This window comes from Tursiops truncatus, chromosome 3, assembly GCF_011762595.2.
Source record: "Tursiops truncatus isolate mTurTru1 chromosome 3, mTurTru1.mat.Y, whole genome shotgun sequence".
Classification (NCBI taxonomy): domain Eukaryota; kingdom Metazoa; phylum Chordata; class Mammalia; order Artiodactyla; family Delphinidae; genus Tursiops; species Tursiops truncatus.
The window spans coordinates 38,342,887-38,364,827 of record NC_047036.1 but is presented as its reverse complement, the minus strand read 5'-3'; the positions used below and the strand labels follow the sequence as shown (position 1 = coordinate 38,364,827).

General features: G+C 35.5%; 1 protein-coding gene across 2 annotated transcripts in view; it reads right to left on the bottom strand.

The window, feature by feature from the left end:
* Positions 1-21,941, bottom strand: part of PARP8 (poly(ADP-ribose) polymerase family member 8) — a 185,335-nt gene that overhangs the window by 21,212 nt on the left and 142,182 nt on the right. Inside the window, exons 14-18 of one of the 2 annotated variants that reach the window (XM_019930053.3) lie at positions 21,254-21,304; positions 21,053-21,148; positions 9,882-9,974; positions 3,360-3,485; positions 1,809-1,874 (exon numbers count right to left, since the gene is read on the bottom strand). In XM_019930053.3, the coding sequence (XP_019785612.1) occupies positions 1,809-1,874; positions 3,360-3,485; positions 9,882-9,974; positions 21,053-21,148; positions 21,254-21,304 (432 nt within the window). The remainder of the gene's footprint in view (positions 1-1,808; positions 1,875-3,359; positions 3,486-9,881; positions 9,975-21,052; positions 21,149-21,253; positions 21,305-21,941) is intronic. The other variant, XM_019930054.3, reaches the window with a different exon arrangement.

The window sequence follows — 21,941 nt, the reverse complement described above, 5'->3', positions numbered from 1 at the left end:
CCACATGGGCCTCCAACTTCCCAAGCTGACACGCAATCATCTCCATTGCCTCCTATTAAAATAGCTTACACATGACCCAGAATAAAGGAAGCAATTCTTGGCACAGAGCTGATCCCAGAGTCAGGGTTTGTAGCTATTTTTAGATGCAAGAATGCTCTGGATCTACGGTATAGTATAAATATCCTATACCAAAGTCTTTGGTGACCAAAAATGTTTAATTGTATGTAAGGTACTGCAATAGGTTCTTTTTTCCCCCTAAGTGGAAATGCATTTATTGTTTTCTTTTCCTTATACAAATAATAAATGTTTGCTTGAAAAGGAATTCTGATAATGTAGAAAGGGCACAGAAAAACAGGTGGAAAGAATGATGGCTTTTAAGCAAATAATATAACTTGTGAATTAAAGGATCTCTTGTTTACCACTGTCTGACACATACCATTTGTTGAATGGATGAATGAGTATTTGACTTTATAAATAAATAACTATCAAAAGAACCAAGAATCAAATTTGGGAATGTGAAAATGTACTTTGGGCTTCCCTGGTGGTGCCGTGGTTAAGAATCTGCCTGCCAATGCAGGAAACATGGGTTCGAGCCCTGGTCCGGGAAGACCCCACATGCCGTGGAACAACTAAGCCCGTGTGCCACAACTACTGAGCCTGCGCTCTACAGCCTGTGAGCCACAACTACTGAGCCTGCGAGTCACAACTACTGAAGCCCATGCACCTAGAGCCCGTGCTCCACAACAAGAGAAGCCACCACAATGAGAAGCTTGTGCACCACAACCAAGAGTAGCCGCTGCTCGCCACAACTAGAGAAAAGCCCGCACACAGCGATGAAGACCCAATGCAGCCAAAAAATAAATAAATAAAATAAATAAATTTTAAGAAAGAATAAATCTTTTTAAAAAATGTACTTTGGATGCACATCTGCAAATGGAGTAGATGGGGTAGTGGGGGCGGGGGAGTGGCACAGAAGCTTTGTGGGCCCCAAGACTGGAGAAATCACTGTTCCCTCCCTCCCCAGAGAAAGGCAATGACTCAGAGTAATACTTACCATAAACTTGCAAAGGCCTCTAGAGGCAGTGCAAGCCTTGAAACCACCATATGCAAACTCAACCCATAATGTGTGGTATTGTCAATTAGATTGTTAATTTCTACTTGTAATGATGAGCTTCAAACCTTTCTCCAAGTGTTTGGCAGTAGAAAGGCCTCAATAATTCAATAAGATGTGCTTTTCCAAGTGCTGGACTCCTGCCCAGGGATATATTGGACTTTCATAATAAACCCTGATCCTTACTCATCAAACTCTTCCACCAAAACCTCCCTAATGGTCAAAAATATAAACTCATGCTCTCAAGGAGTCTGGTGTCTTTTGAGATTCTGTGTTACATCTAAACTATTTACGTGTAATTTACATTTGACAGAATATTAGTTTTGATTTTAACATTAAAATGTTTTGAAAGTACTACCATTAATTAAAATTGGCAGTCGAGGAAGATGGTACCAGATTTAACTTTTACCTTAAGATATTCCAACAAATTCTTGTCTGAGTTTGAGAGCCGAGCATTCAGATTATGATTATGCAATTACCCTCCAAAGTCACAGTGGTAGCATGCCAAAACACTGATGTAATTTAATTAAGACATCCTAGTACAAAACAATTTTCATTTTTTTATGATTTTAATTATACTCTCATATAATAGAAAAGTCTACATTTCACCACATGGCCAGTACTCTCAGATATTTTAAAAATATAATTTCACTCAAACAAAACTGAACTGTACAAGACCACAAGATGATAAACTTACTTGTGTCATTTCTCTAATAGAAGTTATGCTGTCCAATGCTTTCATTACTCGATCATAGTTCTTCTTCTGTTTGAATGGGGGAAAAAATAGTATTCACCGTAAGCCTTTGCAAGTCTGCACGTTACTTGAGAGACATATTATTTCTGTACCTGAATTTTCCATCAGGGTCAATTTGAAAGCAATGACTGTGTTGTGTACACAAAAGGGAAGACTTTGGGCTTCCCTGGTGGCGCAGTGGTTGAGAGTCTGCCTGCCGATGCAGGGGACACGGGTTCGTGCCCCGGTCCGGGAAGATCCCACATGCCGCGGAGCGGCTGGGGCCGTGAGCCATGGTCGCTGAGCCTGCACGTCCGGAGCCTGTGCTCCACAATGGGAGAGGCCGCAGCAGTGAGAGGCCCACAAACCACAAAAAAAAAAAAAAAAAAAAAAAAAAAAGGGAAGACTTTAATAAGATGGCTCAAGGACATAGGATTTATAACTGAGTCAGAGGGAAGAAAAAAGAAAATAATGCCAATTTTAGTGTAAATACATGAAATGATGTTCAGCTTACAGGGGAAAAGCTATAAATACACAAAAGATATCAGGCTCCTGCTTCTTGTTGTCACCACTAAAAAATTAAGCCAGGATGAATAAAGTAAGCACAGAATCCTTCTAAAACACAAAAATCCACTTTAAATCTTACAGTTTCATTTTGTTTTTAGTTCCTTTTGATTGAAAGATTGTTACCAAACAAGTATGATTAATAAGTGTGTAAATGACACCATACACTCAACTGATAATTCATTTTAAAGCACACTGAAAATATGTGCACTGTTGCCACTTATGAAGGAGGGAAAGTGTTTCCAGGAGAATTTTATATAGTCCTTGTTTCCATAAAATGATTTCAAGATGAATAGTAATAGAAACTAAGGCAATTTGGACTCTCATGTAATTTGAAAATCGAAGAATTCTGCCAAACTTCCCTGAATATTTATAAAACTGTTTTCTCAAGAAATATCAGTTGATCAACAATATGAAATAAACTTTCACTAACCTTCAGATAACTGGGGAGGGAGAGAGGGGAGGGCAAGAGAGGATGAACTAAAAGTACAAAAGAAAAGGGAAAATTTGTCCCTTAACCCATGATCCTTAAAATTAAAATGAGATTACATAAGTTAGAATCTCAAAAAATATACGATGAAATGAAAATAATCATATTGACCATTATAAACCAATTTATTATAGTTATTTACCTACCTTCCATGCAGATGGGATGTGTAAAGATCAGAATTTGAGGGGATTAAATGGGTCTAGTTTCATGAAGGCAAAGTTAGGAAAATGATTTTAAAGGAGAAAAGGAGAGGAGAAGTAATAGGATACATGAAAGACAAGGTGGAAGTAAATCAAATTTGTGGAAAAAGAATCATATTTGCTAAATGGATACAGAGTTCGTGACAGATCATGGATACGATGAGACAGTAATTTAGCTAAGAAAGAAGAAAGCTAATGAGACCCAAATCTCAGTTATCGTTAAAGGAAACTTGTGATTGACGTGCCAGGACGACTACTTACCCTCGGGTTGAAGGCCAGCATCTGAGGATTGTTAGGATCTACCACAGAAGGATATGGCTCGAAAATGACAACTTTTCTAGGAGATTCCAATGCGGACCTACACATGGATACTAGTAGATCTACCACCTTGAAATACATACATAAGATAGTTACTACCCTTCAGGTTTCATCAAATGCTTTGCCATTGTTTCTCCCTCTCATGGTAGTTAATTAGGAAAGATTCAGGATGGCTAGCGATCTCTGAAATCTGTAATTTGGGACTTTAGATCAAATTTGACCAAACCTGACTATTAATTTAAAGTAACTAATATTTAAAGTTACTTTAATATGTGTTATTTAAAGTGACACATATTAAAGTGACTAATACGTGTTGCTTCCAACTACTCACGTCTTCATATCTGTCTTTAACATGTCTTTGTCATTAACACATACTACATGCTAACATTGTTGTAGGTTCTGTGGAAGGACAATGAACAAGGCAGGTCCTTGAAAAGGTCTCGTGAAATTTTCCTTTCAATGGAGAAGATGTGCTGAAAAATCAGTTAAATATATGCTTAAAGACATACAGTGTCTGGCAGTGTAAATGCTATAAAAATAAAGCTGGCATTAGAGACTTAAGCCGTAGGGGGGACGATTTTAGCGTGGTCAGGAAATGTGGTGACATTTCAACAGAGACCTGAGCGAAGTGGGAGACGGAGACGTGACTAACTGGGGAGAAACCATTCCGGGGGAAGGAAACTGCAGAAAATGAATCTGACATGCCCCAAGGACAGTAAATCTCCTGACACCATCTTACTTCTTCCTACTCTCCTCTGACAAAGGCTATTAATGTCCTCTGATTTGTTAAATAAGATGGCTTTATGCCTATGCGCGTCTATGACTCCTTCGCACAATTCACTAAGAGGCAAGGCGACACAGCAGTCAAGAGCGTGGCTCGCCTCCCTAGTTCCCAAAAACAACACGCTCTAGCAACTGAATCAAGAAAGCCGATACGGTCTAAACGGACAGAGCTCATCAGAATGGACGTACCTATAGGGTAAAGACAAGAGACTTCATAAGGAAGCAGCTGACTTAATCTTTATAGGGAAAGATATTTCCAGAAAGTTTTGAAACAGGCATTTAAAAAATGCACAGTAAGAGTAGGACAATTTTTGATTCTTATGGTTAATGAGGGGGTATTTTGACCTAATGACAGTAGGGCTCACTATGTTGTGTGTATACTCACAAAACACATCCACCCAATCACAGCATCCAGAATTTCCAGTGACCTAAAATAATTAGCAACACTCAAGCCATCGGGTATAGGATCTATAAGTAACACATTCCAAAGTACACAGACATAGATACCCACAGGACTTACTCAGAAAACAGTAGAACTGAAACAGCTAGTATGTTTCTACCACACTATTCCATTTATGTGTGTGTGTGTGTTTGCAGTAAATTGGATTCCAAGCAACAGATAATAATAATAAAGACAAATTAAAACCCTCCTTTTTGTTTTCCTCTCCCATACTCATACTCATCCAGGAAGATGCACCGTAACCCAGATACAAATTGTCTTCAGCATTATCTGGTCTCCTAATATAGTAAAACCCAAGCAAGAATCCTGAGAAAGAGCCTTTTCTGAAACTTTTGGGGCCATGAATTGGTACAATCTTATAAATACCTTAAAAAATTGTATGTCATAGGATGCATTTGAAGCTTTGTAAAAATACATACCCTTCATGTATGTATGATCAAATGATCTTTGACAAGGGTGCTAAGACCACTCAATGGGGAAAAGACAGTCTTTTCTACAAATGAGGGTGGGAAAACTGGATATACGCATGCAGCAGAATGAAGCTGGACCCTTATCTTACACCACACACAAAAATTAAATCAAAATAGAATAAAAATGTAAACATAAAACCTTAAACTGTAAAATTCCTACAAGAAAACAGGGGGAAGCTTTACGACATTGGATCTAGCAGTGATTTTTTAGATATAACATCAAAGCCATGGGCAACAAAAGCAAAAATTGACAATAGGACTCTATCAAACTTTTATGCATCAAAGGACAAAATCAAGAGGGTGAAAAAACAACATGGAATGGGAGAAAATATTTGCAAATAATTTATCTGATAAGAGGTTAATATCCAGAATACATAAAGAACTCCTATAACTCAACAATAAAAAATCATATAAACTTAATTTTAAAATGGGCAAAAGAACTGAATAGACATTTCTTTTAAGAAGCCGTACATACAAATGGCCAAAAAGCATATGAAAAGATACTCAACATCACTAGTCATCAGAGAAATGCAAATAAAAACCACAGTGAGATATCACCTTACAATCATTAGGATGGCTACTATCAAAAAAACAGAAAATAAAAAGTGTTGGTGAGCAGCTGGAGAAATTTGTGCCCTTGTGCACTGTTGATGGGACTGTAAAATGGTGTAACCACTATGGAAAACAGTATGGAGGTTCCTCTAAAAACCTAAAAGTAGAAATTCCATATGATCCTGCTGTAAGTGGCAATCCCACTTCTGGGTATATGTCCCAAAGAATTGAAAGAAGGATCTTGAAGAGATGTTTGCACACCCATGTTCACAGCAGCATTATCCACAACAGCCAAGAGGTGAAAGCAACCAAAATATCCATTGACGGGTGAATGGATAAACAAAATGGGGTATACACATATAATGAAACACTATTCACCCTAAAGAAGGAAAAGCCTGTCACCTGGTACAAAATGGATGAACCATGAGGACATTTTATGCTAAGTGATATAAGCCGGTCACAAAAAGTCAAATACTATATGCCTACACTTGTGAAAGATCTAAAGTAATGGAATTCACAGAAACAGAAAGTAGAACAGTGGTTGTCAGGGATGGGGGTAGGGAGAAAATGGGAGTTTTTCAACAGGTATAGAGTTTCAGTTCTGCAAATGAAAAAGTTATGGAAGTCTGCTTCACAACAATGTGACTATACTCAACACTACTGAACTGTGCACTTAAAAATGATGAATATAGTAAATTTTACATTATGTGTTTTTCACTACAACAAGAAAGGCACAAATGGATACAAAATAACCTGAATAATGTTCCCCTTCCAATCAAATACTTTAATTAAAAACCTTGTGCCCAAAGCTTCAAAACAATCAAAACTACCAAAAAAAGCAAATGCATTGTTTTGCCAATAATTTCACTAGTGGACTTAAGTAAATTATAATGAAAATAATGGATGTAGGGGTAAAGAAGTTAATTAACAGAATATTTTTGTTAATATATGTGTTAACCGAACTGAAAAGAAACAGTGTAACTACCCTGGCAAAATTCCTTGCTGTCCACCGAAGTTACATACCCCTTGCTTTCAAGGTATAGGGCTACTACTGCCTGGGAGCAACTGCACTGCAAGCGACATTTCTACCCCTTTTGTTTAAGTCAGGCCATAAGACTAGTTTTAACCAATGGACAGAAAGTGGAAAGGGGCTGAGCTGATGAAGAAACAGGCGCTCTTTCTCCCCTTTTCTCCCTTCCCCTCTGCTGTATGCCAGTATTGAAGACAGCAGACTCATGTGGTGGACGGAATCCGGTTCCCTCAGAGATCACACAGCTGCCCAACAAACATTCTAACCGAACAGTTGTGTGAGTTAGAAATAAAAGCCTACCATGTTAAGTCACTTTAATTTTATGGTTTATCTGTTATAGGAGTTAGCATTCAGAATCTTTGAACAAAGAAAGGTTTACGTTACACTGTTTGGATTTGTACTCTATTTACATATGCTAATTCTTCCACAGAGTAAAATGATGTACAATGTATTCTGGAAAAGAAGTGAATTTAAAATTGTAGACTAATGGCCTTCAAACATTTCAAGAGTAATTCCTTTTATCTTTTCTTTTTTAAAAAGAAAATTGTATATGAGAGCCCCCAAACATAAAAGAATAAAATGGAGCTGCTGTTCTGGTTAAAGCAGTACTCGGAGGCCTGGAATCCCAGCTGCTGAGACACTCTCATCACAGCGCAGCCTCCTGCAGATCCCTCTGAAGAATGTTCTTGCAACCTCCAGAGCTCCTCAGAGCACCATTAGAAATCCAGGAGTCAACTGATGCAACAAGGCTACAGAGATACAGTTTTTATTTAGAAAAGGAATCCATTTCCATGTAATCTCCAGGATTATAACCAGAATATTGGGGTATCTCCTTTAAAGTGGTGAAAGGAATATTCCGCATTGACTTTGGAGCAGAATCACTAAATTCTCTGAGATTTTTGGATACTGATCTTTAGAGTTGAATCACTGAATTGATCTGATCGAGTATTTGTGCCTTGTTACTATCATTATATAATCCAAAAGTAATTTCACTTTAAGAACCATTATTTTTAGAGATGTATCTATAGTAAGAGGGGAAAAAGCACCTATTATTCTTTCAACCTAGCCTACTGTTAATATGTTAGTTTTCCTTCTAATCAATTATTCCTTATTTCTAGGCTTTACTTCCTTCCCTTTTCAAATTGTATGCGGGATACTTTACTTCCAGTAAAATGCATAAATATTAACTATACTACTTGAAAAATTATACATATATATACACACATATATCCATGTAAATATACATGTATGTGCATATGTACACTCATACACACACCTGTGTAAAGTTTATTTTTACATAGCTATAAATAGCATATATTAAAGTACCTTTTTTCGAGCAATATTAGTTTCAAGGGATGAGACAAATGTTACCATTTTTAAAAAGAGATAAAGACTCACCATGGATAGATACATTTGAGAAACCCTCTAAGTATAGGCTAGTCATTTTCTTCAGTTTTAGGGATTCTCAGAGCTTTTAGTATGCAAATTTGTGCACATTGGGTATAGGGGCAATATTAAGCTGCATTTTTGAAATTTATTTTAATCATGGAATCATTTTTCACATCGCATATGATCAATGTTCTGTTTGCATTATTTTCATTTATAACCCATTACATCACAAATATGGTCCTTAAAATTTCATCAAGTGGATGCATCTCAGTCTAGGTAATCAGTGAAATAACGAGGTTCAGGGAGTCTAAATCCATGAGGCATGGGCTGTCTGTGTTAACTGTTGTATCTTAGTCTAGTGTACTGCCTGTTACATAGCAGGCATTTGATACTTACTATAAGAATGACCAGATGTCTGTTGCGTGATCATTCTTTCCACCCATCTTTGTGAATTTTATAAAAGTCTTTTACATTTAGCTTCCTTTGATTTTTAGTGAGACTAAGTATTTTCTCATGTTTCTTTACTAACTATAGGTCCATATTTGTGAATTGTGCATTCATTTCCTCTATTAATTTGTGATGATCTTCATGTTTTTTGTCTCAATTTTTATGAGCTTCTATGTAATTAAGTTTGTAGCAAAACACACTTTTTCATAAGTGTGTTAGCTCTTAGCGTTCACTATTTTTTCAAGTAAAAAGTGTGAAGTATGTATGGACTCAGATCTGTTGATATTTTTCTTCATGATTTTTTGTATCTGCATAAATGCATGAACCTGAGGCCCTACCTAGGCTGTGCACGCTTAATTCAACCCTCCTCTAGTGTGGGTATAATACTTTTAAACAAAACTATTCTTTAAGCCATTTGGAATTTGTTTTTGCACACAGCATAAAGAGATAACCTGTTTCCCCCCCCCATGTTGTAGGTCATTTGTTCCCACCTTCACTAAACCATTTTTATTTTACAATATAATGTGATACCTCCTTTAATATGTATTAAATGTATTTATAACTTGACCTATTTTGGGGATAATCTGACTTTCTACTCTTTGCCAGTACTATATTTTTTCAAAATATCATAGGATTACATAATATGGTTTTGTATTTGGTTGGTCTAGCCTCACTTAATTAACACTCATTATTTTTTGTTTTCTGTAATTTTTTTCTCATCTATTTATTAGTATTTCAGTCAGGTTCCATAAATGAACAAAAACTAGTTGAAATTTTAATGACATTGCATGAAGTAATAAATTTTGGCATCTTTACAACAGATTTTTTTCCTTTCCAGAAACATGGGATGCTTCTCTACTTTCAAGTTGTTCCTTTGTTTTTATATTTTCCTTCCTATGTCATAAACACTGCTATTGTAAAATTGAATGCTCTCTTTTTATTACATGTTCTGTCCATTATCTTTTCACCTAAGTTTTAAAAATAAATTGGCTTCCATTTTATGGCACTATAACTTTACAAATAAACATTACATAATGCAAGTGCAAGGGTTTCAGTATCTCAATTTCACCATATAAGAAATAAACGTAATTATTTTTCAAACAATTAAAGTTGGTTTAACTTCTCCTCTTGGCAATTGCAAAAGGACAAAAAACACACATTAGATAAAGCTGGCAAAATTTAGTTTCTATCTAGAAATATCAAATGCTGGTTTGCTTTCTTAATCTATCAAGAAACTATCAAAAATTCATCCCAAAGAAAGGTAAAGTTAGCTAGTGGATCAGAATAAATTTTTCAAATAAAAATATAGAATAGTTAGTATCACATGTTACTACCTGAGCTCCAGTTGCTATTTCATCAGCAGCTTCATTCATTACTCCCAGGGTTTGAAAAGCAAATACACACAGCTCTCGTTCACACACAGTAGGCTACAAAAGAAAAGGGAATCAATTCAACAGTTTTTCCCCATCCTCCAATTCCTAAATTAAATGTATGACATTCTTCATAATAAATAGAAAATGCAAAGTTTTAGAATATTAAAAAGAAATATTATTTACAATAGCCTAGATGTGGAAGCTACCTAAGTGCCCAATGACAGATGAATGGATAAAGATGTGGTATATGTATAAATACAATGGAATATTACTCAGCCACAAAAAAGAACGAAATATTGCCATTTGTGAGAACACGGATGGACCTCGAGGGCATTAGGCTAACTGAAATAAATCAAACAGAGAAAAGACAAATGCTGTATGATTTCACTTACATGCATCTAAAAAAAGAAACAAATGAACAAACATAACAAAATATAAACAGTCATAGATACAGAGAACAAACAGGTGGTTGCCAGAAGGGAGGTAGGTGGTAGGATGAGAGAAATAGGTGAGAGAGATTAGGAGGTACAAACTTCCAGTTACCAAATAAATGAGTCACAGGGATGAAATGTAGAGTGTGGGGAAGGTAGTCAGTAATAATGCAGTATCTTTGTACGGTGACAGATGGTAACTAGACTTACCATGGTGATCATTTTGTAATGTATAGAAATTTCAAATCACTATGTTGTGCACAAGGAACTAACGAAGTGTTGTATGTAAGTCAATTATACTTCAAAAACAAACAAATTCGTAGTAAAAGAAATCAGATTTGCCGTTACCAGAGGTGGAGGGGTGGGGGGAAGGGGAATTGGAGGAAGGTGGTCAAAAGGTAGAAACTTCCAATTATAAGATAAATAACTACTAGGAATATAATGTACAACATAATTAATATAATTAACACTGGTGTATATGAAAGTTAAGAGAGTAAGTCGTAAGAGTTCTCATCACAAGGAAAATATACTTTTGTTATTTTATTTTCCATTAATATGAGATGATGCATATTCACTAACTTATTGTAGTAATCATTTCATGATGCATGTAAGACAAATCATTGTGCTGTACACCTTAAACTTATACAGTGCTGTACGTCACTTATATCTCAATAAAACTGGACGGGGGAAAAGGGAAGAAATATCACTTTAAAGAATTAAATTTCTAAATTTAGGTAACAATTAGTAAATAATCATTTATTGATACAGAGTCACAAATATGATTAAAAAATTCATTTTCGTTAGTTTTAGGCACTTGCACTTGGAATGATTTAGCAATAGATGAAAATATCCTTTAATTGGAAAATCCACCTCGCCTGTTTAATACACATTTGCACATGAGATGCACTTAAAAAAAAAGCAGATACCTAAGCTGGTGATATACTTATTAACCACAAAGCTGTGTAAAACAAATATAAAAAGGAGAATTCCATTTCTTCCTAGGTAATTTTCTCTGGAAGAAATAGCATGACTCTGCTTACTTGCTACCCAGCTCTTGAAAGATTGGTTTTGTTGGAAAGACTTTTGACTTCAATAACCTCCTGGAGTCAACAGCACTGAAATATACACTCTGCAATTGCTTTGGAAGAGCTCTCATCTTTCAAATCTGATACAGTGTCATCTGCCTGATTTATCTTATCTCCCAAGTTACATTGCATTAGGCAGCTGATGAGGCCTAACACGATGCAGCCTGTGGTGCCCGGCACAGCAGACAGCCACATTTGTTAGTGCCATTGCTCCTATGTTCACTCATTTCAGAGGATAGTTTCATCTACTGCTTAACTAGTGGGGAAGGATGGCCCCATTCTGAGCATCCTCTATGTTCAGAATAGGCCCACATGGTAGCTTTGCAGACAAAAAGCAGGACCAATCACACAAAGATTTCTGATTGACATTCCCCAAAGAGAATCTTCAAAACAAATAAATTGATATATTTCCTTTGTCAGCCTTAAAAGGACAGTTTGATTCTATTTCAGAAACATCAGGAAAAACTACCTATGGTAGGAAACTAATTGGAAAAATCTCTTCATCCAGCCTCAAGCGATATATACTGCTGCATATATTTGGATATACTTAGAGCAGACCGTTCAATTTCTACTACTTTTTCTTTTACTTTACCATTTAACCTATTCTTAATCTATTTTTTCATGTGTACGTGCATGTATGTTTCCTCCTCAACTTCCCCCGCTGACATTGGGTTGCTTCTTTTGTTTACTTTAGGGGAGCATGGTATGGTCTGAAATAATAACATCAACCATTTTATTGCATATTTACTATAGTGTCAAACACTGTACTGGTGTCTGAGGATAGTGAAACTATACACAAACAAGAACTCGGGGAACATAAACCTTGGAAATCATAAAGGGCCATAGGAATTAATACGTGTACTCTACCAGACACCCAAAGTTCACTGAGGAAGTAAACAGAGACACAGAAGGTACTTCGTTTTTGATAATACTACTGCGAAATAAATTTTTTATGACTAAAATCCATCAATCCCAAAGCTGAACATCAGGATAAGGCTCATTTAGTATATATGAGTAATGATTGGTTTTTATTTTTTTATTTGAACCCTGGATAATTAATTGTACTTATTTTGTGATCATCCTAAAATCTATGGATGTATGTACGTGTGTTCACACACATATTCAGGGAATATAAGTAGAAACTACCATTTTGGTACCAAATTGTTGCCTTATGCAATATAAATGAAAATGAAATAAAATATTCTGCTAAACTAGATTGGAAGATAATTTTTTGGGAAGATAATTATTTGAAATTCGAATATTCTATCACCACACTTTGTAGCCAATCCTAGGTATTCATGTGCCACCCTGACTTTGTCTCAAATGATTTTTTACCAATTTCACCCAGACCTCCTGGTCTTTATCTTGGCTAACAGGTGAGCAACAACAGTTCGATGTTTTCTCCTGAATTACTATTTCATCCCGCTGCCACATCTGTTTATACTCAAACCTCTAAATCTCCAAATTACATGGACTTACCAGCTGACCCATTATTTTAAAAAATAAACCTACGTTCTTAATGTAAAGCTATGGATTAATTACTTTATAGACGCTCCTTTTCTTTCCCGCATTTTTTTTTACTGAAAAGTGGACTTTCTTCCCATACTCAAATTTGTAAGGCTGATTTCTAGGAATATCCTGTTACTGCAACTGTTTGAAGAAGGAAATCAGGTACGATAGAAAACTTGCTTTTGGTGGGGAGAAGAGAAAGTTTGCTATCATACTGAAAAATCTGAAGTAGAACTACACATTACACTCTTATAAGAATAATTTTATCTTCCTTTTTTTTATTTGGTAAGGAAAGTGCTATATTATGAATTTCTTTGATTATTCGTGGAATAACCTTTTTAGACATGTTCATTAGCATTTGGAATTTCCTCTTATAACGGTTCTTTTCTTTTAACATCTTTATTGGAGTATAACTGCTTTACAATGGTGTGTTAGTTTCTGCTTTATAACAAAGTGAATCACCTATACATACACATATATGCCCATATCTCCTCCCTCTTGCATCTCCCTCCCACCCTTCCTATCCCACCCCTCTAGGTGGACACAAAGCACGGAGCTGATCTCCCTGTGCTATGCAGCTGCTTCCCACTAGCTATCTATTTTACATTTGGTAGTGTATATATGTCCATGCCACTCTCTCACTTCGTCCCAGCTTACCCTTCCCCCTCCCCGTGTCCTCAAATCCATTCTCTATGTCTGTGTCTTTATTCCTGTCCTGCCCCTAGGTTCTTTAGAACCTTTTTTTTTTTTTTTAGATTCCATATATATGTGTTAGCATACAGTATTTGTTTTTCTCTTTCTGACTTACTTCACTCTGTATGACAGACTCTAGGTCCATCCACCTCCCTACAAATAACTCAATTTCGTTTCTTTTAATGGCTGAGTAATATTCCATATGTGCCACGTCTTCTTCATTCATTCGTCTGTCAATAGACACTTAGGTTGCTTCCATGTCCTGGCTATTGTAAAGAGAGCTGCAATGAACATTGTGGTACATGACTCTTTCTGAATTATGGTTTTCTCAGGGTATATGCCCAGTAATGGGACTGCTGGGTTGTATGGTAGTTCTATTTTTAGGTTGTTAAGGAACCTCCATACTGTTCTCCATAGTGACTGTATCAATTTACATTCCCACCAACAGTGCAAGAGGGTTCCCTCTTCTCCACACCCTCTCCAGCATATAGTTTGTAGATTTTTTTTTTTTTTTTTTTTTTTTTTTTGCGGTACGCAGGCCTCCCACTGTTGTGGCTTCTCCCGCTGCGGAGCACAGGCTCCGGACGCGCAGGCTCAGCGGCCATGGCTCACGGGCCCAACTGCTCTACGGCATGTGGGATCTTCCTGGACCGGGTCACGAACCCGTGTCCCCTGCATTGGCAGGCGGACTCTCAACCACTGCACCACCAGGGAAGCCCTGTAGATTTTTTTGATGATGGCCATTCTGACTGGTGTGAGGTGATATTTCATTGTAGTTTTGATTTGCATTTCTCTAATGATTAATGATGTTGAGCATTCTTTCGTGTGTTTGTTGGCAGTCCATATATCTTCTTTGGAGAAATGTTTATTTAGGTCTTCTGCCCATTTTTGGATTGGATTGTTTGTTTTTTTGTTATTGAGCTGCATGAGCTGCTTATAAATTTTGGAGATTAATCCTTTGTCAGTTGCTTCATTTGCAAATATTTTCTCCCATTCTGAGGGTTGTCTTTTGGTCTTGTTTATGGTTTCGTTTGCTGTGTAAAAGCTTTTAAGTTTCATTAGGTCCCATTTGTTTATTTTTGTTTTTATTTCCATTTCTCTAGGAGGTGGGTCAAAAAGGATCTTGCTGTGATTTATGTCATAGAGTGTTCTGCCTATGTTTCTTCCTTTCTTTTTAAAATAGCAACTATAGAGGTAGCAATATTGTGAATAATTTATGTACTATTTAACACCATACTAAGTAAATGCCAGTGAATTTTTAAAGCAACAATGTTATATCAATCATTTTTTACTTGAACATTCTATAGAGTATTCAAGATATAAATGAGTTTAATTTTGATACAACAATTTGCCAAGTAGTTTTTGTAGATCACTGACCCTCTCCCATGTTTATCCACATTTTATTTGAGAGGAGTTCAAAATGTCAACACAAGATGGCGTACTAAAAGAAAGTTCTCAAATTGTAAGTAATCAAGATTAGATGTCTCACAGAAAGCACATCCTATTCAAGGAAAGAAACTGATTCATTTTTCCTTAATAAAATATGCAGTTATACTGTAATTAGCATTCTCCCACCTTGAGCCAACTTCCAGCCAATACCGTGCTCCCAACAAATTCTGCTATAACTATATCATTTGCACAGAAAACTCCAGCATCGATTCAAAGTAAAATGTAGTCATTGAATAGCTATCGCTAGATAAGTGAAATTGTGTGTTTTATTAAACATACTTTAATGCAAAGTATGTATGCCTAAATGTCACCCAAAATGTACATTATTTACTAATTCGAGTTTACAATAAATCTATTAGCTTCAATTTATAAAATATTATCTATTCTTAAGGTTATACTATTATATTGCCTTCAAAAAATTAGTCCCTATAATGTAAACTGCAAAACCATGGCAATTCCCTCCTGCCATTACACATAACATACATAATATATCCGCAATATAATATTCATTATGCACCATTTAAAAACATGGGGAACTTTATATGTCCCTAAGTTAAGATTCATTTTAGAAATTTTTAAGCTAAGATGAATACATTTTTAATTTTATTTGAATCAAAGCAATTTAAATGTGAGCAGTAAAAACATGTTTCAAAAAAATGGCTTTAAGCCCTAAAGAATATTTTAGAACCTAACTGCACTTTAGAAACTTTGTGTTTTCAATGAATTTAAATTACTTCCTACTGAAAATAGAAATGACACAACTCAAGAGAATCTAGCTATGTATTTATATATAACACAGTGTAGGTGAGTGGTTTTCAAACCTTTTTTTGCCATGGTCTTTTTTTTCAAACAAAATATTTCATGTAAGCCCAATATATAAAACAGATAAAAGTGGATACTGTTCCAGTTGGAGCATATGTGCACAGTTCAGTTCTCCTAGCTATAAAACAGGGATAAAATCAGATCTAGTTCACCAGGTTGATAAAAGGACTAAGTGAGAAAGAGAACCAAGTGAGATATGGTTTATAAAATCTCCCTGAGGTATACAGAGCCGTTTAAATATTAACAGTATTAGGTAACCTGGATAAGCTGTCTCTTCTACTTGTTTTAACCCAATGTATATACAAAAATTAGTGTTTAATAAGAATTTTCATTGAAGCATATCATGAAGTGGTATTTTTATTTTCATACCCGCAGTTTATCAAAATTCTTAATTTGTTGCTACACTATGTCTTGCTAAAAAAGAAATGAACAATGTAAATACAACTTCATAATTTAAAAACAAGTGTTGAAAACATATGAGAATAATTAAGAATATCTACTGGAAACACAAAACCTATATGCCTTTAATTCTCTGTGTTTCCAGTTTTATAGTCAGTACTTTGGCTGCTTTTCATGGTTCGGAAGACAGACACATTTGGGGTAGGGAAAGATTTACTGTCCATTAAGAAAGACAGGAATCCCACAGAGATCAAGACAGATCCACAATAAAATAGGATCAGGCCTGGTTAGTCCCCACTATACATGGTGATCCCTATTGCCCGATAAAACTAAAGTTGTTTGAACATTAAAACCAATTTCTGTTCAATTTGGATGTAAAAATAATTATATTTTTGAACTGAAAGTTTTTTGGCATAACTATTTAGTTTAGCCTTTATTTCAGAACTTGAAATGTTAACTTCTACAAAATGCGTTGAGGGGGAGCAGGGAGAAAATAGCCTATGCTTTTTCATCCATTCTTTAACATCAGACCTAAATACAAGAAGACCTACCTGTTTTCCTCAAGGTAAAATGGGACATACCCAGGTTGACCCACATACTCAGTTTCCAAAAAAATGGTCATGGGAGTGCCTTATGCTATGACCAAATTATAGCTGGGTATTGTCAATTTTCACTTTGAAAATAAGAACCTTAGTTACAAACATTTGTCTATGGTCCACGGCCAAGACTGGACCACAAAATTATTAGACTCGCAGGTTTCTCTGACCTTGCTTTAGTAGGAAAGAGCATTATTCTCAAGAGGTGACAGTAGCATCTCAGGCCTGATAATCCAGAGCAAGTAATGTGGGACATTTTCACACAGCAGGAGAAGAAAAGGAAATCATAATTCCCACATCACATACTGATGTGAGAAACAGGAAAGTCTGTTAACCAGGGACACAGAGAATGAGCCTCCAATATCACTGACAAAGTTCCAACTTTGTAGGGATAGTAAGCCACACAACCACGAGTGGTTTTTTCCAACAGGATTCAGCAGCTCACGTACAGGGTTCAGAGAAGACAAACACCTGCATTGATCCAAGAACTGGGTGTTTAATGTGACACTAACAAAAAGACAAGGGCACTAGGAACTTAGAGGCTGATAAAAGCAGTGGTGATTTTGGCAGTAACTCCTTGTTTGCTTGTTTTGCGAACACACTTGAAGACCAAAATCAACATTTTAAAGCATCTCCAAGACAGTCCAGCGCATTAACACTAGCTGATTCCAAAACGTAGAGAACCAGGGGTTTGGTTTTCTGATCACAATGCAGACTGTACTGCCGAACTGCAATTCTGGGACTCTGAACAACCCTCCTGATATTGTGAGTTTTATGCAGATCCACAGCACTACATGTCAGGACTCACACCTGAGAGTGATATTTATAACCTTTATAAACAAAAGAGAAAATCAGAGCATTGTGGTATTTCTAAATAAGTAGTTCTTCATGTTGCAAAAGTGTGACATGCTTACCTAGACCTCTGAGTAAAGTGGCAGAATAGGAAAGGAGTAAAATTTTAGGACTTTTGGGAAATAGGGGTAAAAGGGGACTTAGGTTATTTAAAAAACAATCAGCCTTGAAGAAAAGAGACAAAATATAAGAAACAATTTGAATTTTGACAGAGAAAGATCTAACAAACGTAATAAACATTAGGCAGAAAAATCTACGGAAATCGAGTTTTATCTAACCTATTCAATCACCCTATGGGGCTATGACTTATCCTCTTTATAGCTCGAGGATTTACTGCAGTTTTTAATGTGTTATATGGGCTGAATATTATATTTGTAATAATTGTTATACCTTATTGAAATTATACACTATGTACATTATTGAAATTATAGTAAAACATGTCGCGATGTAAACGTAAGAAAGAGAGAGAAAAAATGAATATATACCTGATTTAGGTGAAGGAGGTAGTTTTGTTTACTTTTCTTCCTTTGACTATGAGATGTTTCTCTATTTTCATTTCCTGATCTGATTTCATATGTCACTTATCTTACTATTTAAGAAACCAAAGTAAGTTTTCTGATTTCCTTAGATAACAGTCTGAATTGAAGCAACATAAAACCACCTGATAACTAGCTACATTTATTTAGAAAACGTTTTCTCTCTTGTTTACAAAAACATTTCCATTTCTAGAAAGAGACAGCAAACTTCATTGGTGCAGAAAGATAAAGTAAAACAGAACTTGAAGCAAGGCAAAGAGAATACTAACATCAACTATGATATTTCTATCACCTATTATAGGAATGAACCAACAGCAATTAAACCGTAAAGAGCAAACTCCCAACAATATGTGTGGTAAATTTCCAGGACATAAATGTAGTTAATTCAAGCACATGAGTCAAGAGTAGCATCATGATTAAGACCCGTGGCCTTGGTGCCATTCTGCCAGGGTTTGAATCCTGTCCCTATTACTTACAAGCAGTGTGACATTAAAAAAAATTACGGTTTTCCTCATCTATAGAGCAGGGACAGTATTAATACCTGCCTAATAGGGTTATTTTGAGGATTAAATAAGATAATCCATATAAGGCACTTCAAAAACATGATTACATAAAAAGCATTCAAAAAGCTTATGCCATTAATAACATTACTATTATCTACGGCAAGGAAAATGTCATTGCCATGGATCAAGAAATAAATCAAGAGCCACAGATGCACAACCACAAAGTAAAAACAGGCCTCCTTACTGGGATAAACTGACATGGTTAAAGGGTCCTCTCTCCTCTCATCGTAACTATACATTTCCGTGTATTGACTCAAAATAACAATCTTGCACAAATATTTAATAAATTCTGATTTAGTTACGTTGGGTTTTGGAATAACACTATATCTCTTTGAGAGGAATAACTGACTGTCAAAAAATAGCATATGGAAAAAAATAGCATATGGGTGGCAAGAAAAAACTCTTTTATATGTTTCCCATAAACAAATAAAATGAAACAAATATATCATAAAGCCTGAGTCGTTATGGTCATAAATGGATATTATATATGTTTTAAAGTATAAATCCTGAAATACAAAAAATTTCTAATAAAAGTACCTATTTCTAGGCTTTGCAATTCATCTCTTCAAACATATATTCCTAAGGACAGGACAAATCTCTCTTAAAAAGTGCAACAGAATCTAGTGTGGTGCGTTATACTCATAAAGCCTTCAATAAATGTTTGTGATGCATTTTTGAAGTCAGACAAAATCAGGTTCAAAGTTCAGCTTCCACTCATATAGCTGGGTGATGCTAAATAAATCGGCTAATCTCTTTGAATCTTAACCGCCTTATTTGCGCCATGGGCACAAAAATACCTACCTAAACCACAGAGTTTTGTGAAAATCAAATAAAGAAGCAGTATGCAAAATGTCTATACAGGGTGCCTGGCACACAGTGCTCAAGTCATCTGCAAACAGATTGCTTTAGTTTTTCCTGTCCAATATGGATACATTCTATTATTCTTCTCTTCTTAATTGCCTGGCTAGAACCTCCAGTACAATGTTGATTAGAAGTGGCAACAGCATCAAAAAGAATAAACTACTTAAAGATAAATTTATCGAAGGATGTGCAAGACTTGAACACTGAAACTAAAAAACAGTGTAAAGAGAAATTTTAAAAGATCTAGATAAATGGAAGGATACCCTGCATTCGTGGATTGGAAGGATTAATATTAAGATGGCAATACTTCCCAAATTGACTGACAGACCCAAAGCAAACCCTATCAAAATTCCATCTGCCTTTTTGGCAGATGAGCTGACCCTAGAATTCATATGGAAATGCAAGGGATCCAAACAGTGAAAGCAATATTATAAAAAAAAAAGTTGGAGGACTCACACTTCTTCATTTCAAACTCACTACAAAGCTACAGTTAGTCAAGACGGTATAGTACAGGTATAAGGACTGACATACGAATCAGTGGAGTAAAATTAAGAGTTGACCAGTAAATCAAAAATATCTATGGTCAAATCATTTTCAACAAGAGAGACAAGATCATTTAATTGGGGAAGAAGAGTCTTTTCAACAAATGGTGCTTAGACAACTAGATATCTACATGCAAGAGAATGAATCTGGACAACAACCTCACATCATAAGCAAAAATTAACTCAAAAAGGATCAATGTCTTAAATGTAAGATATAAACTATAAACTCTTTGAAGGAAATAATTGGATAATAATTCCAATTATCCAATTGAGATATAGGATATTGGATAATTCTCCCCCAAAATACCACTTATACTTTGATTCTTATTTCCATACTCAATAATGCCACACATGTGTTAGTGAGTTGGCATTTTTTCGAAATCTTTACTCTAATTCTCCAGATTCTACTACATACCTCTTCTAACTGGAACAATGACTACCGTCTACTCTCTGTATTAACTATCTTTAAATTGTGCTTTTTTGAAAAAACAGTGTTTACAAGTTTACATATATATACATATCGATATGGATGGATATAGAGATAGATGAATAGACAATGAAGTGATAGATAAGCACATGTGAGAAACGAAACATTTTGCTAATACGAAACAGCTTGATCTTTCACAGACTCCTTCAGAAATAGTGACTCATTTGTCAAAATTATGACTTCGTGTATTACGTAACTGGCTCAATAGAGAGTATTTACTGTAAATGCAGTTATTTACTTATTTATTCTTATATCTTAACCCTCTTCATTTATATTCTAAACTGCCATTCCACCAATGAGAACTTACCCTAAGCATGGGGCCATTTTGAAACACATGTGGCTCATCACAAACCACACAGTATTCATTCAACACAGGGATCCGCTGTTCAGCAAACTCAATCGTCTGAATAAGACAATAAAGAGAAAGAATGAAGTCAAGTTCATGAAGGATTTGAAAACCCACTAAAGGCTAAACTATTCCTACAACGGATGGAGGCTTGGCTCATACCTGCACTAGGAAGCCACGGTCTCGTATTGGAATACATTTGGCACCATTTGGCTATAAAAAGCAAAGGAGAAGAAAATAATTTTTTAATTAGGAAAATATATAAATTATAGCCTTTTACTTTTGCAACAGTGAATACAGATGTGATCTAAGATCACCTGTAATGTGAATTAAATCACTGATTATGACATCGAGATTTTAGAATTTAGTATAATGCCCTTTCCTCCATTACTATTGCAATCTTTGTTTAAACTAAATGAGCAGCATTCTTAATTTCTGATCTTCTAATAAAAATGAGTGGCATCTTTAAATGATCACAAAAACTCGTTGCCCCTATTACTCATCACTGATTGCTCCCACTTCCTCATTTAGATTATTTCAATCTCATTTTACAATCAGATAGAATTATTTCTCCAAGGACGTACTAGACAGCTGCTGTAAGGGGTACAATACTAAACTACTGTATTAGGCTTAACCATACAGGAGGACATTAAGACATATTCTTTTACAGAATATCCGAAATTATCTTTCTTAGGTGAAACTAACCATGGGAAACTTTCTACTATGTAACTCTGACATAATTACTTTTCTATATGTCTTTAATACTTAGTTTTGAGAAGAAATGGGCTTTGGGGATATCCACCTAAAATTACCAACATACTCATATACATTTTCTTAACACAAATAAAAT